Here is a 27,144-nt window from a genome sequence, read left to right as displayed (position 1 = left end):
AGCCCTCTGGGTTAGGGTCCTTAAAGCCCTCTACTTCCCAAATCACAACTTCCTTGAGGCTCCTCTTGGCCCCAAACCCTCTTGGATGTGGAAGAGTCTGCAAGAGGGTCGTGATTTTATCAAAGAGCATGGACAATGGGCTGTTGGAAGAGGCCGTACTATCAATGTATGGAAGGACAAGGACACGTGGTTGAGCTCCGGGGCCAAGCTGTCACCTCCTCCCCAACACCTCAATCTGTTGGTTTCAAACCTCATGCTCCCCGGTGGCAATGCTTGGAATGAACCTCTGATAGCCCATCTCTTCCCTCCAGCTGAAGCTGTCTTAATTACCAGAACCCCCTTCAGCCTCCTGGAAGCTGAGGACATCCTCTTCTGGCCCCATGACGCCCTTGGGCACTACTCAGTGAAATCTGGCTATAAGGTTGCTAAAGCCAAGCTTGAGGCTCCCTCAGATAGCGCCACTGGCTCGAATGTTATTCCAGGTAACATGTGGAAGTGGATCTGGTCCTGCAAAGTCCCACAAAAAATAAGAATGTTTCTCTGGAAAATTTTCCAGAACGCATTGGCTGTGAAGGATAACATCTCTAAGAGGAGAATAGTTACCTGCAATCTCTGCCCCATCTGTGGAACTTCACAAGAGACAGTTGAGCATTTACTCTTCCTCTGCCCGTGGACACGAGCTATATGGTTTGGTACCCCCTTCCAATGGTCCATCTCCACCATCGACCTTTCCTCTGCAAGCTCCTGGCTTTTTGAGTGAATCCAATTCCTCAAAGCTACTTCCCGTGAATTTGAGAAGGATTATGCCCTCCTAGCTTGTACTCTCTGGTGTATCTAGAAGGGGAGGAACAAAGTTTCCTTCAACTCTGAGCTCCCCAACCCCACCCTCACTCTGGAGATCATTAGGAGAACGTTGGACACTGCAATTAAAGCTCACCCAAGCAAAGAACCTCGGGTTCATGCGACTCAGCCAATCTCTAGGAGGTCTGCCTTGTGGGTACCCCCCTCGCCGGATGCTCTCAAGATCAATGTCGACGCGAGTTGGGTCCGTGGCCACCACCTCTCCTCACTTGGGGCTATCATCAGAGACAATTTTGCCACGGTGTTAGCAGGAACCCATCGAAGATTCCCCTCCCAGTCCCCGCTCTCAAGTGAAGCTCTTGCCATCATAGAAGGTCTATTGCTAGCATACAACTTGGGCTGTACAAACATCATTCTGGAATCGGACAATCAACAGCTCATCCAAGCTTGCAAATCTGGGAACAAGATAAGAGAAGTCAGCACCATCCTTTCGGATGTGGAAAGCCTAAGCTCCAAATTTCACTCTTACTGCTTCAGTTGGACAAACAGAGAGAGGAACCAGAGTGCTCACCTTATAGCCCAACTCAGCTTCCAGAATGATCTCCCCTCTGATTGGATCTTCAAGCGCCCAGCGCGGCTGCACTCTACGGTTTCCCTCGTCACCCCCACTCTCCTGCTGTTAGGTGAATGAGCCCCTTCCATTGCGTTTTCCAGGGTTGCGGTTTAGGGTGTGGGTTGTTGAGTTTTCCTCTTGAGAAGTTAGACTCAACCCTTGTTTGGGTAAGGGAAAGTTGTGTCTTTAGTCAGATCCGACCACGTTTTTAAGCATTTGTTTTGCTTAAACTTGTACTGCACTTGTATTTTGGGTATGACTTGTAATCCCTTGGGCCTGACCCACTCTCTTGCTATAAATCGAAATCCATTTGACCAAAAAAAATTTTTTTTTTACAACTCAGAGGATCATAATCCATCTTCGTAATATTTAACATTAATTCTTCAAGAGTTGATATTAATAAGTAAGTTGCAGTCTAAGTGTATGAATTATGCTCGACCATATGAATGGTTAGACATATGCATAGTAACACGGGTGGGGTACTTGTAGGTGTGGAAATAGGTTGGGTTGCTTTGTATAAGTAGGTCTAACCTGCAAAAAAAACAATTTGTGAGGTCTAAGCCTGATATGTTAGTATGTATGACTTGATAGTCATCATAAGATGTTTGAGTAGACAAGCAAACTTGTGTGTAAATAGGTCAGTAAGCTCATAGGCTAATGAACTAAAATGAACCTACGTATAAATAGAGGCCAACAAGATTGTAGGTTAATAGATAAGGTAAAAATAGGTATGGTTGGTTTCTGAAAGCCTAAAAGCTTATTTAAAGTTCTATACATATTTAAATATGTTATAAGTTTATTTCTAATTAGAGTTATTATTATAATTTTTAGTACATCGGAAAGAAAAGTAACACCCTCCACGGATCAATCTCTGAACCTTGCCCTTCCAAATTCATATCTCTTCAAATTCTTACCACTTGAGCTATACTTCAGGGACATAGTTATTATTATATAAACCAACAAGTTCAAATATGTAAATAAGTTAATAAATATATAATTTCAAGATAAGATAATGAAAATATAATGCAAGTAATAAAAATTATAATCTTATTTATTTAAATAGCTCGGTTTGTTGGGTTTAAACGATTTTTTGAAGAGTTTGTCTTCTTAAACTATAGATTTTTGAAAAAGTCTTCGCCTTGTTAATTTATTAACTTGTCTTGGTCCTGGCTAAGGCTGATCTAGACTAGGCCATAAACCCCTATTGACATGCGGACTTATTTCCACTCACCTCACCTGTAAAGGAAAATTTGAAGCTTAAGTTAGACTAGAAAGTGTTTAACATCTGATTTCCTTAACATGCTTATGTTATTAGATTTGATTAGATTATTTCAAACTATTTTTTGAAACTCATTAGATTAGATTAACTTAAATATTAGATAATTAGATAATTTATATAAGGGAAAAGTATAAATAACCCTGGATATAACGTTGTGGAAAACCAACCGGTGGTATCTCTGTCACGTTAGTGAATCGCCGTGAGCGTGGTCGGAGGTGATGTCAGTGTTGATCGTGACGAGTTTAGGGGAGCTGGTGATTGATTTGCACACCCAAAATTGCCCCTAATCCCTACACTTTGTTTCTCTCGTCTGAATTTTATTTAGTTGTTCAATTTATGCTATGGCATCCTCTTTTTCAGGTTTCTATATGGCGATCAAGCTCGGTTTTTCAGCGATGAGATTCATATCGACCTGAAGCATTCCAAGACTGGAACAGTTGCCATGGCAAGTGCAGGACAGAATCTCAATGCTTCACAGGTATCAGTATCACTATCATTATTGCTTTCCTGTTACTTTCATGTTTCAAGGTTAGTGCATATTTTAAGTTTAAGCAATTAACACATTGTTTTTTTTTTCCCTTCAGTTTTATATCACTCTGCGTGATGACCTTGATTACCTTGACGGAAAGCACACTGTAAGTATTCTATGCATAATTGCTTTAATTGTTTCGTAAGTCATAGGTTACATTGGCATCCTTATCATGACAAGTTAGCTTTTCGGTAGAGTTAGGCCAAAAATTAATTCTTATATGGTATCATTAGGGACCACCCGTCCCTGCAGATGTCCTATCCAGCAAATTCCACGTTCCAGATGTCCGGCCCGGGGCATGAGGGGGTGTGTTGAGAAGACTCACATAGACTACAAATATGGCTAAATAAGTCCTTACATAGGATAGATTAACCCTCACCCTAGGCTAGCTTTTGGGTGGAGTTAGACCTAACCCAAACTTCAATACTTACATTGAACTGACAAATAGATGACCATTGTAATTTCTACTACCCAGAAATGTTTGAACTTTTATGCAATAATGACTAGGGGTATTATTTTAATATTTAATAATGATGATGTTGGATTAATAATTTTTTCTAGTTTGTGTTTTTCATAGTTAAGGTGCTTATCTTTTCTTTATAGGGAAGGACAGTAAAAATGAAATCTAAGGTAGCTTAAAATCTGCTCATAAGAAAACATAAGTCCCTCTAGGACTATACTGGATAAGATAAGCATGTGGATTAACTCTTGCTTCGTAATCTTTAAGTGCCCTCCTCATACGCAAATTGTGGCATCTCCGGAAGGCTTATGAATGTAGGAACGTAGAATATAAGCATGATGGTTAGTGTTGTGTTAGTATTATTATTAAGCTTTTTCAACCCAATTTTATGCCATTGTATATGGCTAAAGTTTATCAAGATCAAGGAGCCTCTTGATGGCTCCATCAATGAATACAAGGCTTGACTTGTTGCTAAAGGTTTGCATGAACAACCCGGGTTTGATCAATCGAGACTTTTAGTCCAATCATCAAGTCACTCTCACCTTTGCTCTTACACAACTCTGGCCTATCTAACATATGGATGTCAACAATGCCTTCTTAAATGACATTCTTAAGAAGTGTACATTCAACAACCTCAAGGTTGAGATTGACAAGACCATGGTTTGTAACCTGCATAAGGCTCTTTATGGCCTCAAATAGGCCCCTTGGGCCTGGATTGAAAGGTTGATTACTACTTTACCAGCCATGGAGTGGGTTCATGGGTATTTGGAAAATTGGGCTGGTCCTGTCTCCACAACTATGGTATAGGGGTTGTGTCACAACCAAGTCTACAACATAGAATATGTCATCAAAGTCTTAAACATTTTAATATTTTAGGTTTTGATTATACATGTGTATATAAATTATTTGCGTTTAACTGCAACCTTTTGTATAAAGGCTACTATTCTATGATTTATACCGTTATACTATTTTTGGGATTGATTGCTCTACACCACTATTTAAAATTGACTCCTATGGTCTTCAAGACTACTCGAAAAAAGTCCTGGGGTAGTGTTTGTGTTGTTTTCCCCCCTTTTTTTGTGATGAAGGGGCAGGAGCAGAGGTAATGAGTGGGGAATGGGGAGGGATTAATGTGTACAACAATGGATATCATTGTAATTATATGTTTTATCAAGTAGAAGTTATTCTATAAATGACTTGTTTTATCGGACAATAGAAAGGAAAATGATACAATAGATATTTTTAGGGTCTAAGGAGATCAACAAGCATGAAGTATTACCCAGTTTTATTTGACATTGATTTGTGTCATTGGACATTTATACCATGGAAATATTTCTTTGGTTTCTAAGATTTGTCCATCTTTCCAGGTTTTTGGTGAGGTAGTTGAAGGATTTGAAGTTTTGACTAGAATAAATGAGGCTTATGTGGATGAGAAGAGCAGACCATATAAAAATATAAGGTATCTACTCATTTTTTTCTACGAAATGTTAATTGAAAATAGTGTTTCTGCATTTTCCTTTTTTAGAAGAATGTAATGTATTCATGTTCTTGAATTACAGAATCATGCACACATACATCTTGGATGATCCTTTTGTTGATCCTCCTGAGCTAACTGAGTTCATTCCTGATGCTTCACCAGAAGGGAAGTGTAAAGAAGAGGTAATGGTCGAGTAATTCTTTAATTTGTTAACATTTCAATGTCCATTTTTAGTCTTGAAACCACTCATTATTAAAATGACTCCATAAATAACTACCAAAGCCCTTGCCCATTAGGATGTATTGTCTAATCATGAAACATTCATGGATAATGGTTGACATTAATAATCATGAAACTTGAAAAGAGAGAAAAATTGTGTGGATATTACTTTCCAATGAATAAAAAAGGTAAAGTGTGATTAAGACATATATAGGCTATATCTAATCTGACCTTACAAGGAAATAATATCTAGTAAACTCTGTATGAATAAAAGTTGTCCTAATTTCCTGAAATTCGGGAAACTAGTATGTACAAACATAGAGTCGAATCCTTATAACTAGTGTTATTATGCCGCATAACGCTCACCTTCAAACTGGTCTTTCATTCCTAATTTGTAAGTAACATCTTGAAACCGCTCTATGGAAAGTCCCTTGGTGATTACATCATTGAACTGAAGCCCTGCAGGGATTTATGTTGTGGCTATAAGACCATTATCTAATTCCTCTTTAATAAATTGTCAGTCTATCTCTATGTGACTACATGTTTTGTTCTATCATGCTGATTCAGCTTGTGTGCTATGCTAATAGCGGATCACTATCGCAAAGTAGTCACACAGGTATTGAGGTCGTTAATTATGATCTTCATCCAATCTTCATTTGATCTCCCAAACTACATTTTGCTTCTTTCTCCTCAATGACATCAATTTTCCACCCAAAAATATGTGGTGGATATTCTATCAACAATTGACTCTACCTAATCTGTAATCTGTATATGTATATACTTCCTAAATTCTAGCTATTCCTATTACTTCCTATTGTGATGCTGATTGGGCATTAGATCCTGATGACAGCAAGTCAACATCTGGTTCAAGAAACAAATAATCAAAACTTAAGATAACCCAATCAGATGTTGGTGGCTCAGTCCAGTATAGATCCTGGTGGCTGAGACAACAGACGGTGGTCTTTCATTCCGCTCTATCTTGGTTCTAGTTTGGTGTATTGGTGGTCCAAGAAACAGAGTTGGTGGCTCAGTCCAGTATATAAGTTGAATATAGAAGTCATTAGGGTTGGAAATAACCCAATCAGGGACAAGAAAGTAATTTCTGAGTTTTTATTTTTATCAAAGTCTGGAAAATAAAAGACACATAAAAGGAAAATCCTTCTTTCACAAGGGAAAACTCTTTCAAAGGTAAAAATGATAGAGTGGTGATTAAGCCACCTGTCAAGAAAGTGTATGCTAGGAGACAAAAGGGAAAGGTGGTGGGTTCTTAACCTGTTTACCAGGTCACAATTGCTAGTTATTGTGAGTAGTAGATTGAGTAGGAACTGGCAGAGTAGGTAATAAGTGTAACTGCCAGTGTCATTCTTGTTTCAGTTTAGTGAATAAAAGGGGAAAAAGGTAAGGGAATAACCACCTTGTGGTCATTGTGAGTGGGAGAGATTCTGACCTCTCGAATTGTCAGAAGATGTAATTGCTTTTCTCTGTTAATAGAAATCATTCTCTTTCTCTATTCTACTGTTCTTGTTCTTCCTGAACCCTAAATCTCTGGAACACTCTATCATTTGGTGATGTTAGGACCCAATTGCAAGGTATGAGACTTGAGTCGCACATTGGAAGTATGGGATTCTAATGTGGGGTTTATAAGGCCTTGGGCTCTCCAACTACAACAGCTAGCTTTTGTGGTGTGGTTCTCCTAAGGTTCTTATCAATTGGTATCAGAGCCTCCCGCCATGTCTCTCAGCTGCAAATGAGCGGCGCGGGTGGTGATGCCGACATTGCAGTGTTCGCCCGGGACTAATCAAGGGGCTAGTGCACAGCCAGCCCGCGTGGGCGCCGGGGCTGCGAAGCGTGGTGGGATGTTAGGACCCAATTGCAAGGTATGGGACTTGAGTCCCACATTGGAAGTATGGGATTCTAATGTGGGGTTTATAAGGCCTTGGGCTCTCCAACTACAACAGCTAGCTTTTGTGGTGTGGTTCTCCTAAGGTTCTTATCAAAAAATCTTTTACTAAACTAAATAATCAAAACTTACCCCTAACCTAATGAGAGGGCTCTTATTTATATTAACTAATCCTAATAAAGATTGACTTAACCCCTTAAAAAAAAAGATAAACTACCAAAAATAAAATAAAAGATAAACTCCTAAAATAAAATATACTCTTACATTAAAAGATAAAATGAAACTAAAACCTAATAAATTAAACTCAGGCCCATAGTCAACCCTAATATTTAGAACCCTAACAATACTCCCCAAAGAATCAACCTTGTCCTCAAGGTGGGTAATACTCCTCCCATATGCCCTTGTCATTCTCAGTTTGTTGCTCGTCATTCGTTGGGTCGCTTCCTTTCGTCAGGGTTGCCGGCGTCCTAAGAAAATTAAGAGAGGTCATAAACCTTGGGAGTAGCCTCAAGTTTTGGGTGAGGGGAAGGTCACACTGGAGGGGGGTTCTGGGGGTTCCGTCAATGGTGAGATAGCATCTGAGGGTAGGGATGTATCTCGTTTTTGGGGGCTTTTGCTTGTGGGCTGGATTGTCTTGTTGGGGTCTTTTTGAGGTGCCTTTGTGGCTGTTGTTTTTTGGTTTGATGTTGAGGGTCTGTAGGCTTGTTTGTGTTTGTTATTGGTTGTCCCTATGGGGCCTTTCTGTTTGGTTTTTTGGTGTTGTTTCCGCTTTTCTTACATGAGAGAGATATCGTTAGTTCCTTCTTTTAAAATAAAAAATAAAACTTTCATCGAAGACTGGAAAATGTAAGACACAAAGAAGAAAAATCCTTCTTTCACAAGGGAAAACCCCTTGCAAAGTTGAACTCTTTGACTAAACTCAAATCAAAACTATTGAGAGTTTTTGACCATGCCGCGATGAGGGAGGTTAGGGTTTTGATGTGTAAGCATAGGCCCTTGGATTGGGTACTTTGATACCATCTTGAAGAGAGAGGAAAAATGGTCTAACAATAGTTTTCTGATGAAAATTATTGAGAGTGAATGCAACACATAGGATACAAGGAAATAATAGCTAGTAAAAAACAGTACGATTCAAATCTGCCCTTATTACAGGGGCACTGTACAAAAATAGAGTCAAATCCTGATAATTATGGTAATTATGCCACACAATATAGGATAAGATCTTATTTTGGTCTCACTTTAGTGTTCCTTTCATGTTCTCTTTTATGCTTTCCCAGACAGATATACAAGTATATGAGAGTTAACTAGCTCAATTTCCACTGATGTATTTATTTGATTATGTACTTTATTGTAGTTTCTTTGTTCAGGAGGGTATCTGTTAGAACACCAAAGATAAACTGAATAATTATATTACTGAGGCAGAAATCACACACTAAACAGCCAAACACTTGCTGTCCAGCTGTAACAACATGCCATACATAATTACACACCCTACAATCACATATACTCTTCATAAATAACTTCCAGTAATTATTTTGCAATCATAACTGCCATTAAGCAGTTCTGACGCTAATTAATTCCAACTGCCAGCAGGCAGTTACCCTAATTGGCTTGATTGGCATGTTAGGCTAATGGATTATCCTCAGGGACCCCATTAATTTTGTGTACTCCTCTATTTTTTGTGATTCTTCTTCCCTCTGTAATAATTTTTTTCTTTCTAAAAATCATCATTTAGTTAAGACCAAGATTTTTCTGCTAGTTTTATTAGTCACAACTCAATAGTGAATCTATAATGGTTTACCTGATGATTGGATTCATGTTAATACTTAAGTGTGACTTTTATAAATTAATTGTTCTTGCAGTCACTGGATGACTAATTTGGAGATGACGGATGGTATTTAACAGTGGATGATTATCTTAGGTTTTACTTGTCTTGCATTTATTTATTACAGTGAATAATTCAATTTTACAGTCTTCACAATCACAAGCATACGTATTCAAACTATAAATTCAATTTTACTAGGTTGATGATGATGTGCGACTTGAAGATGATTGGGTTCCCATGGATGAACAATTAAATCCAGCAGAGCTTGAGGAGGTTATTAAAACGAAGGAAGCACATTCTAGGGCAGTTGTACTTGAAAGTGTGAGTAGTTGTTACAGAAAATCTTACTACTTCATGTGTGATTATGGTCCCATGTATAATTCCCTTTTCTTTCTTATTTTAGATTGGGGATATTCCTGATGCTGATATTAAGCCTCCAGACAATGTACTATTCATCTGTAAATTGAACCCGGTTACTGAGGTGAGTAATCTTTTTTGCAATGTGCAATTGATACTAAATTTCCTCCACCCACCGCCCTGCCAAATTTATACTGTGGTATTCAGTACTTTCTCAGCAAATAATTGTTTACTCTTTAAATTATAGGATGCGGACTTGCATACAATATTTTCACAATTTGGAACTGTGTCATCGTGAGTAATATTGAGCAGCTGACTTTTCAACACATATAGTACTATCGTATTTGTATATAATGTAGTTCTTACCCAAAGTATTTGATGACAGGGCTGAAATCATCCGTGATCAGAAGACTGGTGACAGTCTATGCTATGCTTTCATAGGTCAGTGTACATTTCCAGTTTCCACTTTGTCATGTGTTAAAAATTAAAATATATGAAGCTATCAAATAACATTTCTGCTAATATTGTGACTATTTGTTCTTTTTTAGTTTGTATGGTAAAAACCAACTTTAATTGGAAAATGAGTGGTCCATCTTTAGTCATTTGTGCAAGTAGTGAGTCTATTGTTTGCTTGTCATGACAGAGTTTGAAGACAAACAGGCTTGTGAGCAGGCATATTTTAAGGTATGCTCAAGGTTTTGAAACATCTTTTTTCTAAATGAGTATTGTTTTTTTCTTTTTGTGGATTGGAAATTATTCTGTTTTGCTTCATGCACATTAGATACTTTAGTAGGTTTATTAGTTTCAAGGTTGGCATGAGTGTACTCTGCACACACTTTGTGAAGTTACTAGAAGGTGTCTGTTGTGCTATGGAGTGGAGTATTTAATCTCCAACAAGTAAAAAATGATAATTGTGTTTGTGTTTCTGCTGCTTGCTCACCTGTTTTATTTGCTTTTCTGTCTGATCCCTGTTTCAATTGGATTGTTGGTTGCAGAATTGCTCTTTTCTTTTGCAATTCTGACTTTAAACAAGCATTTTCAATATATAATTTTTTTGCTTTGAGATGAATGTGAACTTTTTTTCTCTTACTTTTCCTCTTTTATGTCCTCCTGAACGGCAGATGGACAATGCTTTGATTGATGATCGAAGGATACATGTGGATTTTAGTCAAAGTGTGTCAAAGGAGTGGCCAAAATATATACCGAAAGATCACCAGGGTAAAGGTAAGGATAAAGATATCACATCCTGTAAGCATGTTCTATACTTATTGTATAACATTATGCAGAATCCACTGTTTGCTTGTATAATCACTACAACAAAACTGGTGTTTAGCGGCGGACATTCTGCGGCGGTTACGCGAAAACCGCCGCAAAATGCAAAATAGAGGCGCTTTTTCAGGCGGTTAACCCAGCCGCCGCAGTTTACTTACAATTTGCGGCGGTTATTTTCAATTAGTGGCGATTTTGTACGAATTTGTGGCGGTTCTTTTAGAGGCGGTTCGACCGGGCGCCGCAGAATAATTAAACCGGAAAACCCTAAATTAAACCCACTTCACCTCTTCTTCATTTCATATCGCGATTTTCACGATTTTCACCTTCACTTCTCAAGAGATTTTCAGAAGTTGAACCCACCACACCTTCACCTCTCAGATCACGATTCTTCACCACACCTTCACTCCTCTCTCAGCGATGGCGATTCTCAGAAGCAAAGTTCCAGATTGAAGCTCAATCATTGATTGAAGGTAAGCACTTCGTTTCATCTCGCGAATTGATAAGGAATTAAGGATTTTAGGTTTTAGATTTCAGGTTTCTGATTTGGATCTGTTTGTTTTGGTTAGGAATTAGGGATTTTAGGTTTCAGATTCACATTCTCATCAAAACTGGTGTTTGTGCTCTCGGTTCTCAGTTCTCACTCAGATTTTCATCTTGGGTTTAAGTTTCTTCTCCTTGTAGCTTTGATTGAAGGTAAGCACCTAGTTCTTGGTTTCAATTTCTTCTCAGTTGTGCTTTCACTTCACTCAGTGAATACATTGCTGCCAATGCCGAGAAACTCCCAATTATCTATGAGAGCTGGAATTTAGTTCCAAACAAACCTAACAAGATATATGTTTGGGACTCCATTGTAAAGGTATGAACTATAACTGAATAGATGTAATTTCTTACTGAAATTTTGTGTTATCATTTAGTAATTAAATTTGTCTTTTGAAGAGAAAATTCCTAGTCAATGATGGGCAGCATAAGAAGTGGATACTAAAAAATATTGGAAAAATGTGGAGGGATAGTTGTGCGCGGTTGTTTGCTGAATGTTACAAACCTGCACTTAGTTGGGAAGCAAACCTTGATAGGCGCCCAGAAGGCATGCCGATAGAGCAATGGGCTTCTTTTCTAACTTACCGTCTGAAGGAGGAAACAATGGTAATGAGATATTTTTGTGTGATAATTCTCTAATAATAGTTATCAGCTACTGATTTTGTTATTTTTTTATTCCTTCACAATGTAGAAAATGTCTGAAACGAATGCCTTAAATAGACAAAAACAATCTATACCGCACACGCTTGGCACAAAGACCATTGCAAGGAAGAGGCATGAGCTGGTAAAATCACTAATCTGATATTTTTTTTTCATTTCTCCTATGTTGTTTCTCTTCTCTGAATGTTCTCGGCCTATGTCATTGATATTCCTGGTTGAAATCAGTTAGTTTTCTGCTATGCAAGCTGGCAGATGCAGATTCACAGATTGCAGTTTCTTTTGCTTCTATATGGTTTTTTCTTGTGGTGTATTTGGCCCAGGCAGGTGCCGTTCTTTGTGTATTTTTAATGCTGATTTGTTCTTCATCAAGCTTGTTTTTCCTGTGCTTGCTGGTACCTGGTTGTGCTGAAATTTATGTGCTTCAAAATTGTTTCGAAGATGTTGCTGCTACTGTTAGGATTAGAACTTTTATTTTCTCCTATTTCCTTATTCTAGAGTTGTTGCTGTTTTTAACTTGTGGTTGTGCTGATAATTTTTTTAGGATATTGAAACTGGCCGATCGTATAGTAGAGCGGAAATGTACTCCATTTCACACAAGAAAAGTGATGACTCTTTTGTAAATGGAGAAGCAAAACAAAAGAGTGTGAGTATAGTTACAAGTTTCTATTTCCTTTGAAAATTTTATAACTATCAAATATGCTTTGTATGTTTGATGGCATGCACATGTTTAATTTTTTTGTGTAGGATTTATTGGAGAAGGAACTTGAAAAGAATTGTTCTGAAGAGGCTGCCTATGTTAGGAAAGATCGCTCAGGATACGTGAGAGGCATGGGCTTTGGTGTTTGTCCATCTCAAGTGTTGGAATTTGCTAGCAGCTCTAGTAGCTCGCAATTTGCTGGCATCACATTGGGTGAATGGAATGCTATGAAATCAGAATTGCAGGAGAGCAATGCGAAATTTCAAGCTTTAGAGGAACGAATGAATTCTTTCATGCAACAGTTTGGAGATCAAGGGACACCTAACCAGGTATTGAAGCTTTAGATTTCAAGTGTGTTCATCTTGTTTCAATGTTTCCCTTGCTCTTCTCTGTTTTCTATTTCTCTTTCACTCTTATCTTTGTGACTGGACACTGGAAAAGTTGATCAATTTATGGTGATAATGCTAATGTGACCTTACTTCTATTTTGTAGAGTTAAGTACAAGTCTAATTTATAAGTAAAAATTTCCAAGATTGTTGTATGTGATGTTTACTTCAGATTGATTCAGACTATAAATTGAACTTGTACTAAGAAAGAGTTGAAGTGAATGAGTATTGTTTATTTGAACTAGTAGTAATCTTTTTCTTTTCTTGGTTTTTACAGGTCAATTTGTCATGACTGAACCCTCCAAGGACATCCTACTTCTATTTTGTTATATAGAAGGGGGGGGGGGGGTTGCAAAAACTCAGGCCACACCATGTACTGCCAGATTCGCAGGCTGGTCTGCACACAAAAAAAACATCTCTTTGCATTGTCAAACACCAATCTTTCTTGCAAACTTCATCCTCTATATAGGATCTAATCCTTTTTGTCTACCTAGGCGTTGTCGTTTGCACTTTGCATATCATCTTATGAAGGTATGACATTTTTCTTTCTTTGTTCCAAAATTTCAACCTTTACATTGCTTTGTATGTGTGTTTCCTTCACATCAAACGTATGTGTTTTTATCCCACGTGCTCCGTCCAACAAACACGCTTGGCCTTTTCTTTCTTTACATGTCATTTGTCAATCTCAGCCCTTGAACTTTCTGCCTAACATGATCTAAAACATTATTCTCATCTCCATCATGTATTGTTATCAATGATGATAACCATTTTTACCACCCAAATTAATAAATGAACTACCAAATTAAGACAAATTGTTTCTGCCTTATCCATGCACTATGGCATGCGTTAGTTACTTTTAAGCTGGTTGGTTTTTGCCTTATTTTGGTTTTGCTGGTATACTGTGTTGGTTCAAGTTGCTAGCTTGTGGATTTATTTCTTGTTTTGTTTCTTGTGTTAGTTCTTGATGTATTATGGGCTGAGTACCCTTGTACTCTCCTTTAATACAATTTTGCTTATCTAAAAAAAAACTTTTAGTTGGGAATTGACTCATTGAGAAATCAGGGGTTGGCGGCCTGCAAATTTTATTATGAGGCCAAATCTTCAATTTATTAGGATCAATGTTCTGAAAACCGGGCCGGTCACTGAACCGGTGAAGGTACAGGTTTAAGGTTTAAAGGTTCAACCGAGGTCGAACCGGGGTCCAACCGGTAGTATTTAAATAGTATTTAAAAATAAATATTAATTATTTATACTATTAAAAATATAATTTATACTATATATAACACTAATTATAAACATTTTATATTAAATATGAGAATTTCAATTCTAAAACTATACTTAAAAAGAAAACCTTCCGTAAATGAAATGATAGAGATTAGAGAGCTAGCCACCTAGTTGTTTTTTTTAAACTACATAGTTTGTTTCAAAAAAACTACATAGTTACGTTACAAAATATTTCATTGCTCTTTTTTTTTTTCAATTGCATTTATTTATTGAAAATCTAACAGTAAGCTTGTTTTTTTGAAATGAACAGTAGGCTTGTTAAGTGTTTAGTAGCTGTACAATTTTCTATAAGTAAAGGGGTGAGTAATAAATGTTTCTCTTTTGAAAATGAGTAATAAATGTTTAGTAGCTGTACAGTTTTTTACTCCCTCCGTTCCTAAATATAAGACCTATTCCAAAAAAATTGCGCTTATTAAGAAAGCACTTAATGTAACTAATTAGAGTATTGGTTTTCTAAAGGCTTAATTGCAACTTTGGTCATCGACGTTTACCAATGCCATGATTTTGGTCTCCCACCTAATTTAATTACGTGGATGGTCCCTGACGTTGTAGGTCGTGTGCAACGTTAGTCCAACTGTTTATTTCTTAATGGAGGAGGCTTACGTGGACGTCCAGTTGGAGAGAGAAAGGAGATATGAGGAGAGAGGGAAGCACGTGAGTATCACGTGACCCTTATCTGAACCCATTATACCCAAACCTCTGACCTCCCTGGAACGAAGAAGGTAACGCGGTTTAGATCCCTAGGGTTTCAGATTTGGGTATAATGGGTTCATATAAAGTTCACGTGAGTTCACGTGATACTCACGTGCTTCCCTCTCTCCTCAGATCTCCTTTTTCTCTCCAACTAGACGTCCACGTAAGCCTCCTCCATTAAGAAATAAACGGTAGGACTAACGTTGCACACGGCCTACAACGTCGGGGACCATCCATGTAATTAAATTAGGTGGGGGACCAAAATCGTGGCATTGGTAAACGTCGGGGACCAAAGTTGTAATTAAGCCTTTTCTAGAAATGCATACATTCTTCCCTATTTACCCTTTGTTATCTTCTCTCACCAATAATCATTGCATTTATACCAAAAGCCATAGTTAGTTAGATTTGTAGTAATTAATGGTAGGTTGTAACTTTGGAATTGAAAACATATAATTAATGTGAGGGATAAATATGGAAGAGTAAAAAACATTTTGCTAGATTATTGTAAGAGGTCTTATATTTAGGAACATGAAAATTTTGAAATTAGGTCTTATAATTAGGAACGGAGGGAGTATCTCTCAATTCTTTTTGGTTTTCTCAATCAAAGGGGTGAGTAATGAATGTTTCTCTTTTGAAAATGAGTTATAAATGTTCTATTTCAAAAAAAGTAATAAATGCTAACAGTTTTATTATGGAAATAACTAATATTAATAGCCACAATACAGAAATCAAGGGCTGCCAGCTTTATATTAGTGCAGATCTGTTTGAAAAATCAATTTTTTTACCAACTGGTTAAACCGCAAAACCGTCGGTTTTACCGGTTCTGACCGGTTTTTGACCGGTTCTTACGGTTCTTGTTCGGTTTAATAACTCCCGGTTTTAGAAGGGCTTCGGACCGGTGAAATGGCCGGTTCTCGGTCCAACCGGTCGAACCGGACGGTCCGGTCCGGTTTTCAGAACATTGATTAGGATTGTTTTTAAAAGATATTGTAATAGGATGTAAAGGGATTGTTATAAGATTTATGGGGATTTTGTTTTAAAATAAGGAATAATAGAATCAGCTATAAATAGGATAACAATGTAATCCTAAAAAGTGTGCAGGGTGGGCCGGTGTGCAAATGTGCATCAGAATTGGACAGTTGAGAGAAACTGCTATTATAGAGATGTGAGGCAATTGAACAATTGAGAGAAATTGCTATTGTACAAATAAAGGGAGCTATAGCTACTCTATAGTCGTAGATGTAACGCCCCAATTTCTCAACTGAGGAATCACATTAGTATTCTAACAAAGTTTAAGGACTATTCTGCAATCCCTAAAATCCAAGGGTATTTTTTTTGAAAATGAGAATGAATACCATAGGGTTGGAAACACATGATAACTTTATTTAAATAACCTGTTTCCCGATATATAGTAATAATAGTTTACAACACCATAAGTAAGGTTCATAATAAACATGCGCACTTTAACGGTGGCGGAAGCAAGGCTTTAATAACAGAGTTCTCATATAGAAAAGGAGACTCAAACATAGTCCATAAGAAGAGAAGCAAAGCTACTTCTCACACCTCTACTCCACCGCTTACAACTCAATCTCCAACTCGAGCAGCTAAGCCTCGGCGGAAGGATCTCCATCGCCTAATAGCGTTAAGCGCCCAAACAACAAGTAACAAATAGAAAGGGTTAACTCCATGCAATTACCATGTATAAAAGAGAAAATCATGCTATTCAAATTTAATTACCTAGCATGGTAAATAAACTAGCAACATAACTCAACTCATATATCAACAACTTAAACATAGATTAACTCAGATAATAATAACCTCAACAATGTATCATCAAATCAGATATCAATAAACCAATAACTAGAATCCAACAACATAGGGTCAGGTGTTAGTTTCCTATAATGCAACTATATGTTGCTATCAAAATGGATCGATCAATAACGTCTCTCAAGACGGGACAGACATGTGGAACGACAACCACTGAATGCCACTTAATATCGCCTCACAAGACGGGACAATCATGTGGAACGACAACCACTGGATGCCACTTAATAACGCCACGAAGGACGGGACAGACATGTGGAACGACGACCACTGAATGCCACTTAGTTCAGCCCTATATGCCAAAATCAATCAACAATAATCACGTCTTATCTACTTGAAAGAAGTAATGACGGAAACCAGTAAACGGCCGAAGCCTCTCAGAAAACGGAGACACACGTCTCAATAAGTTCACTCGGCCGAAGCCTCGAGAAAACATTTTCCCAGTTCAGCATAATAATCATAATCCAATGTCAATCAATATAAACACCTTCATCTCAAACGCAGGCAGTGCGATAAAACATGCAAGACTCAAAGACGCGCTAAAACTGAGTTACCCTTACCTTCGTGAGTAGTGCATAGAAGTTGCGAACATCGTGATCTTTCAGATCTCAAAAATTAATCGCTTTAGAAAATGCTAAGCTTCAAGATCCTAGCTTCCGCTCTCAAAACTCAAAAATTCTCTCACACTCAAAATATACACTCAAGGATTTTCACTGAAAATTAATGACACAAAACATTTATTATGCCAATGTTTCTTTGATTCACTCTCGTTTATATCCTTTTTCGTATTTTTTTACGGTTCACTCACATTCTATTTATAGGCTTCAGCCTAGCAGGAGGTGGCAATGGGGCATGCACCAAAGCAGGAGGTGTAGAACATGCAGCAAGTAACCATAACGTGGAAGCTTGGAGGATAGGAAACATGCAACAATCATGAGCTGCAATGCTTTGGAGAGTAACAGGTAAGAAGCATGAGCTGTAATGAAACATGAGGTGGAAGATATTAAGCTGGCCTTGTCATAGGTGTCGTATATGCAACAAGTTGAAGGTGTAAAGCATGCAGAACATGGTGAAGGATCAGCTAGGAGATAGTTTGGACAGAATTGAAGGTGTTGTTTGCAATCAAGGAAGTAAGGAAATGAAGATTGATCTCACGTTTGAAAGAAAGCAAAGAAGATATAAATTTAGATAGTCTAGGATTTAACTCATAGAGCTATAGAAAAAATATTAGGAAGATGAATCATTATCCTAAAAATTATGAGCAACTCTATGATACAATTTAAGATCACTTTGGGTAAGTTTAAGTGATCAAGTGTAGAAGTGTTAATAAAGTGTTATTATGTCCTTACATATATATTAGTTTTAAATTATATACTTTATATATTTTCTTTATGTTAGTCACCAAACTTACGTTACTCTCTCTTCTTCTTTTTTTTTTCTTTTAACTTTAATTTTCTTTTTCTTTTAATTAAGGGAGAAAATAATAATTATACAAATACAATTATTTATATATAAACATTCAAGGTATAATAAACACATCAACTTAAACTTAATAGCACTTGTAGTTCCTAAGCCGATAAATAACTAGTTAATTAATCGCATAAATTATCCGGGTCTTACATTACTACCCCCCAAAAAGAAAGTTTCGCCCTCGAAACTTAAGCCTCAACGAAGAGTTCTGGATATTGTTCCCTAATCTTCTCTTCTAGCTCCCAAGTGGCATCGCCCGTCATTTGATTCCAAATTACTTTCACCAAAGGGACTTGCTTGTTCCTTAGTTGTTTGATCCTACGTTCATCGATCCTTATTGGTGTCACTTCGAAAGACAGGTTGTCTCTAAGCTGTATATCGTCTTCCTTGATAATATGAGAGGGATCTGGGATGTACTTCCTCAATTGTGACACGTGTAGCACGTCATGAATCTTGGATAGAAAAGATGGCAACGCAATACGATAAGCTACGTTACCGACTCGCTCGATGATCTGGTGTGGTCCAATGAACTTCGGTGTCAGCTTCCTTGACTTTATCGCTCTACCCACTCCGGTAGTTGGCGTCACGCGAAGAAACACGTGATCTCCCGCTTCGAACTCTAACTCTCTCCGTCGTGTGTCAGCATAACTCTTCTGTCGACTCTGTGATGTCCTCATCTTCTCTTGTATTTGTTTCACCTTCTCAGTAGTTTGTTGCACTAATTCAGGTCCAACGAGAAGATGTTTGCCATCTTGAAACCAACATAGAGGAGTTCTACATCTCCTCCCATACAAAGCCTCATAAGGTGCCATTCCAATACTAGCATGGAAACTGTTGTTATAAGTAAACTCGATCAAAGGTAACAGCTCATCCCAACTCTCTTGACTATCTAAAACACAAGCTCGCAACAAGTCTTCCAATGACTGTATCGTTCTTTCTGTCTGCCCATCCGTTTGAGGGTGATAAGCAGAGCTCAGCCTCAACTTCGTGCCCAAAGCCTCGTGCAATGCCTTCTAGAAATGCGAAGTAAATTTCGAATCTCTGTTAGAAACAATGCTCGAAGGTACCCCATGAAGTCGTACAATCTCAGCAACATACACCTTTTCAAGGTTCTCCACATTATATGTTGTCTTTACCGGTATGAAATATGCTGATTTCGTCAAACGATCTACAATGACCCAGATGGAATCAAATCTCTTCCTCGTAGTTGGTAATGCTACCAAAAACTAATAGAGATACTGTCTCATTTCCACTCCGGCACATCAAGTGATTGTAACATACCCGCAAGTTTTGGTGTTCCACTTTCGCCATCTGACACGTCAGACATGCCGCCACAAATTCCACTACATTCTTTTTCATGCCTGGCCATCATAAATTCAACTTAATACATCTTAGTTGCTCCGGGATGAATACTTAAACGACTCTTGTGACCCTCATTGAGAATAAACTTCCTTAACTCTTCGTCACGTGGCACACATATCCTTCCCTTGCAGCGTAAGATGTCATCAGCTCCTATTTCGAAATCTGGAGCTTTCCCAAAGACAATCATACTTCGTTTCTCGACCAACTCTTCATCCAACAGTTGCTTTTGCTTGATCTCATTCAACAAATCATTGGTTATTGTCACCTTACCAAAGCTTAGTCTTCCAGGCGTCACTTTTACGCTTTAACTGAAATAGCAAGAAGTCTCAATCATTTCCAACTCCTTAATCACTAGGGACGACACATGAATCGTCTGGCGACTTAAGGAATCTGCCACCACATTTGCTTTTCCGGGATGGCATAGTAGAGTAAAATCATAGTCTGTGATGAAATCCATCCAACGTCTTTGTCTCATATTAAGATCTTTCTGATCGAACAGGTACTTCAAATTCTTATGATCAACGGACACAGTGAATGTACATCCATACAGGTAATGCCTCCAAATTTTAGAGTGCAAAAACTATAGCAGCCAACTCCAGGTCATGCGTAGGGTACTTTCGCTCATGCGTCTTCAATTATCTTGATGCATACGCCACAGCCTTCCGATGTTGCATCAACACGCAGCTCAAACCTTGATATGACGCATCGCAATACACTTCATAAGGTTCTTCTTCATGTGGTAAGGTTAAAACTGGCGCGATCGTCAAGCGCCTCTTCATTTTTTTGGAAACTTTCCTCGTACTCCTCGGTTCATGGGAAAGGTTGGTTCTTACGAGTTAGCTTCGTCATTAGCCCCACAATCTTCGATGAATTGTCGATAGTAACCAGCCAATCCCACAAAAATTCTTATATCAGTTGCACTTTTTGGACGGTCCCAAGTAGTGACAACTTCCACCTTACTAGGATCTACATCAATACCTTCCTTTGAGATGACATGACCAAGAAACTTCACTTCTTCAAGCCAAAATCCATACTTCGTCGCTTTAGCGTACACCACCTTCTCCCGAAGAACTTGCAATACTTATCACAGATGCTCCTCGTGTTCCTTCTGATCCCTAGAGTAGATCAGGATATCGTCAATGAACACCACCACGAAACGATCCAAAAATTAGTGGAAGATCTTATTCATGTAATCCATGAATACAACAGGTGCATTCGTAACTCATAAGGGCATCACGAAGTACTCGTAGTGTTCATAGCGTGTCCTAAACGCGGTCTTTTGAATGTCCTAAGCTTTGACTCTTATCTGATGATATCCCGACTTCAAGTCAATCTTCGAGAAAACAGCAGCACCCTTCAATTGATCCATCAAATCGTCAATCCTCGGCAACGGATAACAATTCCTTATTGTGACTTTGTTCAACTGTCGATAATCCACGCAAAGTCGCGATCTTCCGTCTTTCTTCTTTTCAAGTAGCACTGGCGCTCCCCATGGAGAAACGCTAGGTTGAATAAACCCCTTCTTGGTTAAATCTTTGAGTTGACTCTTCAGCTCAGTCAGTTCTGCCGGTGCCATACGATACGGTGCGATTGATATAGGTCCAGTGCCTGGGACCCTATCGATTGTGAACTCCATATCTCTGAATGGAGGTATTCTAGGTACATCTTCCGGAAATACATCCTCGAATTCTTGCACAACAGCTATTCCTTGTACTCCATTCTCCTCAGCTTCCATCACGGTTGTAGACAAAAGAGAACTCAAAGCTCCTTTCCTCAAAGAGATCTTCAAAAAGTACGAGTTCAGAAACTCGGCGAGTCCAACATCGGGGAAGATAACTACCTTATTGGTGCGATCAAGAAGAGCATGGTGGTGGGACAGCCAATCCATGCATATGATCACATCCAATCCCTAGAGGGGTAAACAGGTCAAGTTAGCTACAACGTTCTTTACCTAATACATGTTGTTCTATAATAACTAAAGATGTATATACTTATATCAAATGTATAATTAACAATAACTAGCATAAGGTTATTCACTTACGAATAACCTTCAAAAATAATCTATATAAACAGTAATCAAGCACACTCTTCCTCCGATTGACACCTCACCAATCGGTCTCAGAGTTCAAACATCTTAAGCAGACACTCTACCCAAAAGCTCTGGTTTTCTCAACCAAAGCTCTGATACCACAATTGTAACGCCCCAATTTCTCAACTGAGGAATCACATTAGTAATCTAACAAAGTCTAAGGACTATTCTGCAATCCCTAAAATCCAAGGGTATTTTTTTTGAAAATGAGAATGAATACCATAGGGTTGGAAACACATGATAACTTTATTTAAATAACCTGTTTCCCGATATATAGTAATAATAGTTTACAACACCATAAGTAAGGTTCATAATAAACATGCGCACTTTAACGGTGGCGGAAGCAAGGCTTTAATAACAGAGTTCTCATATAGAAAAGGAGACTCAAACATAGTCCATAAGAAGAGAAGCAAACCTACTTCTCACACCTCTACTCCACCGCTTACAACTCGATCTCCAACTCGAGCAGCTAAGCCTCGGCGGAAGGATCTCCATCGCCTAATAGCGTTAAGCGCCCAAACAACAAGTAACAAATAGAAAGGGTTAACTCCATGCAATTACCATGTATAAAAGAGAAAATCATGCTATTCAAATTTAATTACCTAGCATGGTAAATAAACTAGCAACATAACTCAACTCATATATCAACAACTTAAACATAGATTAACTCAGATAATAATAACCTCAACAATGTATCATCAAATCAGATATCAATAAACCAATAACTAGAATCCAACAACATAGGGTCAGGTGTTAGTTTCCTATAATGCAACTATATGCTGCTATCAAAATGGATCGATCAATAACGTCTCTCAAGACGGGACAGACATGTGGAACGACAACCACTGAATGCCACTTAATATCGCCTCACAAGACGGGACAACCATGTGGAACGACAACCACTGGATGCCACTTAATAACGCCACGAAGGACGGGACAGACATGTGGAACGACAACCACTGAATGCCACTTAGTTCAGCCCTATATGCCAAAATCAATCAACAATAATCACGTCTTATCTACTTGAAAGCAGTAATGACGGAAACCAGTAAACGGCCGAAGCCTCTCAGAAAACGGAGACACACGTCTCAATAAGTTCACTCGACCGAAGCCTCCAGAAAACATTTTCCCAGTTCAGCATAATAATCATAATCCAATGCCAATCAATATAAACATCTTCATCTCAAACGCAGGCAGTGCGATAAAACATGCAAGACTCAAAGACGCGCTAAAACTGAGTTACCCTTACCTTCGTGAGTAGTGCATAGAAGTTGCGAACCTCGTGATCTTTCAGATCTCAAAAATTAATCGCTTTAGAAAATGCTAAGCTTCAAGATCCTATCTTCCGCTCTCAAAACTCAAAAATTCTCTCACACTCAAAATATACACTCAAGGATTTTCACTGAAAACTAATGACACAAAACATTTATTATGCCAATGTTTCTTTGATTCACTCTCGTTTATATCCTTTTTCGTATTTTTTTACGGTTCACTCACATTCTATTTATAGGCTTCAGCCTAGCAGGAGGTGGCAATGGGGCATGCACCAAAGCAGGAGGTGGCAATGGGGCATGCAGCAAGTAACCATAACGTGGAAGCTTGGAGGATAGGAAACATGCAACAATCATGAGCTGCAATGCTTTGGAGAGTAACAGGTAAGAAGCATGAGCTGTAATGAAACATGAGGTGGAAGATATTAAGCTGGCCTTGTCATAGGTGTCGTATATGCAACAAGTTGAAGGTGTAAAGCATGCAGAACATGGTGAAGGATCAGCTAGGAGATATTTTGGACAGAATTGAAGGTGTTGTTTGCAATCAAGGAAGTAAGGAAATGAAGATTGATTTCACGTTTGAAAGAAAGCAAAGAAGATATAAATTTAGATAGTCTAGGATTTAACTCATAGAGCTATAGAAAAAATATTAGGAAGATGAATCATTATCCTAAAAATTATGAGCAACTCTATGATACAATTTAAGATCACTTTGGGTAAGTTTAAGTGATCAAGTGTAGAAGTGTTAATAAAGTGTTATTATGTCCTTACATATATATTAGTTTTAAATTATATACTTTATATATTTTCTTTATGTTAGTCACCAAACTTAGACCATATACAATGGTTTTGTTTAACCCTTTTCTACCCCATTTTTTCTCTTTCCAACACTCCACATCATCTTTTCTCTCCAATTCAACAAACTTTCAACAATTACCCACTTCAATGGTTTTACTTAACTCTCAACACCCTACCCCACCACTCACCACTCACCCTACCCCACCACTTTTTATTACACATTTTTATTTAATTTTATATTTTTGTTTTTATAATTACATAAAATTACAATTATCGATTTAAATTAAATTAAAACAATAAACACTTAACAATTATTTTTTTTTTAAATATAGACTATAATTTCAATACAAATGCTAATAGATAGATAAATAAGATGGTGAGAGAGATAATAAGAGAGTGAAAAAACTTGGTTTTTTTTTCTGTGTCCAAATCAAACGAACCAAGTCTCTATTTATAGAGAAAAAAAAATCATGAATTTTGGTATAATTTTTTTTTTCAGAAAATATTTTTTTTGATGAAATAATTGAGTTCAAAAGATAAGGAAAAACGAAATCCGGACTGACCAACCAGAGGAAGCCACGTGGCAGGGGAGGAGAAAAAGTCGTTTCTCTCTCCTGCAGACGCGCCTTGTCTGCGCGTGTTGCACACGCGCCTGCGGTGGCCACTGGCTCGCGCCACGTGGCACACCGCAGGCTCTTTAAACATGTTGAATATTTTCAACAATTTGACACTCTCTCTCCCCTTTCAACTAATTTCAACAAACCATTAAACCTATTAAACAACTTTCAACAACATCAAACACCCCATTCAACCATCCATTGTGGATGGTCTTACGTGACTCTCTCTTCTTCTTTTTTTTTTTTCTTTTAACTTTAATTTTCTTTTTCTTTTAATTAAGGGAGAAAATAATAATTATACAAATACAATTATTTATATATAAACATTCAAGGTATAATAAACACATCAACTTAAACTTAATAGCACTTATAGTTCCTAAGCCGATAAATAACTAGTTAATTAATCGCATAAATTATCCGGGTCTTACAGTAGAGGTAGGTACTATTTGCCAAACTGCGATACTCTCTGCAATCAAGGCGCTTGCCCTACACTTTTTAATCTGTTAATGATTATTTTACCAACCAGAAATTGTACGTTGGGGAGAGGCAAGTGAGCACGCTGATGAAGAAGTACTTGGAGGTCGTCCTTAAATAGAGAACGTTGGTTTCTATGACACATATGCATGAACATGCGATATTGTTTTCATGTCTCCACGGACACATTGCTAGTTCAAGTTGCTATCAGTGAGAAGGTGCTTTGAATCTTCCATCTTTCTCTATTTTCCGCCACTCCGCATACACATTTCAATCAGAAAAGGAAAAACTCACGGGTTAGCCTAACAGACATGCGCGGTGGGTTGTCACGATTGCGACCTCATGCCCGTCTTTGGTACGTTTGCATGTTGAGTCTACGGGTGGTGCCGCTTTGACACCCTAATCTAAATTGAGGTTAGAATGAAATTTAACACATTTTAGCTCAAATTTGTTCCTAAACAAAAGAGGTAAATTTGCAAAATATTTCTCATGAATCACACATAAGTGCCTCAATATTAGTAGAAATTAGGGTAAAATTGACACTTATCAATTCTCCCCAAACTTAAGAACTTCATTTGTGTTGGGAATCAGAGTGGCGTTAGGAGCAAAAAAAGTCTTCTTCACTTGTGAAAACCTAAACAAAATAACTTTCGAGCAAATTCAACTACCAACGGTGACAACAATAGATGATAATAAAATAAAATAGAAACACATGAAATTTTAAACGTGAAAAACTTCCCTTAAATTGAGAGAATAAAAACCATGGGCACGAGCTAGCAAAAGGGTAAACCACCCAAACAATAGAGAAGATAAAATCTCAAATGAAAAAGAGCTCAAAGACATGGGCTAGGCCCATTAACGACACTGTTGTTCCTCACCAAAATAAGGGTTTGGAAATCTCTATTAAATAAAAAAACATGGGCTAGGCCCATTAAACTTCATTTTTTTTCTTTCCATAAAATAAAGTTGGGCCCCACTCCACTTAGGAGTGATAACCCAACAAATCTCCCCCCAATTTTAAATCATTTCCTTTCATTCAACCCAAAAATTTGCCCCGAAACAAATGATATTGATCCACAAAAATGATACTCCCTCCGTCCCTTGTTATAAGTCTTTGTTTTGGGGTTAAAAACTATAACCGTCCCTGAACTTTGAGCGAGTTTTGAAAACCGTCCCTCGCCGGAAAATTATCTGAAAACCATCCTCAGACTTTTAAAAACAAATTTGACCTGTCCCTCCGGCAGCCTCAGGTCCGGCAATCGCTGACTTGGTCGTCCACGTCAATTAATGAGACCCGACGTGGAATTTTTTTTATGTATAATCGTCCCTGTACTTTGAGCAAGTTTTAAAAACCGTCCCTCGCCGGAAAATTATTTGAAAACCATCCTCGGACTATTGAAAATAATTTCAACCCATCCCTCCGGCCGCCTCAGGTTCGGCCAATTCCTTACGTGGCTGTCGACGTCAATTAATGAGGATTACGTGTCTTTTTTTTTAAATTAAAATATGTCATAATTATCTGAATTAACACAATTAACCCTAAATCCCCAAATTAACCCTAAATCCCTAGTTTTCCCCCTAATTAACTCTAAACAACAAAATCAACATCTTATCCCTTCCGTTTGAGCTTCTGTCAGAAACCCATCATTCTCCTTTGCATTCACAATCATCGTTCGAACCCTTCGAAGAACTGGGGAAGGTGATTCAAAGAACTGAGGACGAAGTAGGCGACGAAGAACACCGAGGCTGCGATGAAGAACTGGAAAGGAAGCTTGTGAGGTTTGTTCTCAATCCTTCTCGTTTAACCGTTGAAAGTTAGGGTTTTTGTTGTTGAGAGGGTGTTAAATACGAATTGCGAGCAGCATGTGTTGTGGTTGTTGGTTTAGCGAGTTGTGTGTTGTTGTTGTTGGTTTCTATTTTGGAGTTGAATCGGATTGTTTCTATTTTAGGGTTTCGTTTGTTCGAATTGACAGTGTGCGATTTGGGTTTAGTGATGCTTGAAACTTGAAATTTGCTTGAAATTATGCATGCTTGTTCATCACCATGTGTTGCTTGTTCATGACCTGTGTTGCTATGCATTTTGTAGGATGAGTTGAAATAATTTTCAATAGTCTGAGGATGACTTTCAGATAATTTTTCGGTGAGGGATGGTTTTCAAAACTCGCTCAAAGTGCAGGGACGATTATATGTTTTAACCCAATTGATGTGGACAACCACGTAAGGAGCTGGCCGAACCTGAGGCGGCCGGAG

The 27,144-nt window shown here is 38.0% G+C and overlaps 2 protein-coding genes across 2 annotated transcripts; both read left to right on the top strand.

The window, feature by feature from the left end:
• The first annotated feature begins 2,862 nt into the window (after positions 1-2,862).
• Positions 2,863-11,588, top strand: LOC130737520 (peptidyl-prolyl cis-trans isomerase CYP59-like). Its single transcript, XM_057589311.1, has 12 exons — positions 2,863-2,947; positions 3,054-3,171; positions 3,278-3,328; positions 5,050-5,141; positions 5,242-5,341; positions 9,302-9,424; positions 9,507-9,584; positions 9,708-9,754; positions 9,846-9,901; positions 10,104-10,144; positions 10,582-11,202; positions 11,299-11,588. Exons 2-11 carry the CDS (start codon positions 3,136-3,138, stop codon positions 10,843-10,845), a joined length of 888 nt encoding a protein of 295 aa, XP_057445294.1. The 5' UTR covers positions 2,863-2,947; positions 3,054-3,135; the 3' UTR covers positions 10,846-11,202; positions 11,299-11,588.
• A 140-nt stretch (positions 11,589-11,728) lies between these two features.
• On the top strand, positions 11,729-13,304 carry LOC130736012 (uncharacterized). The gene is made up of 6 exons (XM_057587873.1): positions 11,729-11,875; positions 11,961-12,053; positions 12,250-12,381; positions 12,471-12,572; positions 12,674-12,955; positions 13,290-13,304. Exons 1-6 carry the CDS (start codon positions 11,729-11,731, stop codon positions 13,302-13,304), a joined length of 771 nt encoding a protein of 256 aa, XP_057443856.1.
• The last annotated feature ends 13,840 nt before the right edge of the window (positions 13,305-27,144 follow it).

This window comes from Lotus japonicus, chromosome 2, assembly GCF_012489685.1.
Source record: "Lotus japonicus ecotype B-129 chromosome 2, LjGifu_v1.2".
In the NCBI taxonomy this organism is placed as follows: Eukaryota; Viridiplantae; Streptophyta; class Magnoliopsida; order Fabales; family Fabaceae; genus Lotus; species Lotus japonicus.
This window is presented reverse-complemented; position numbering and strand designations above follow the sequence as displayed.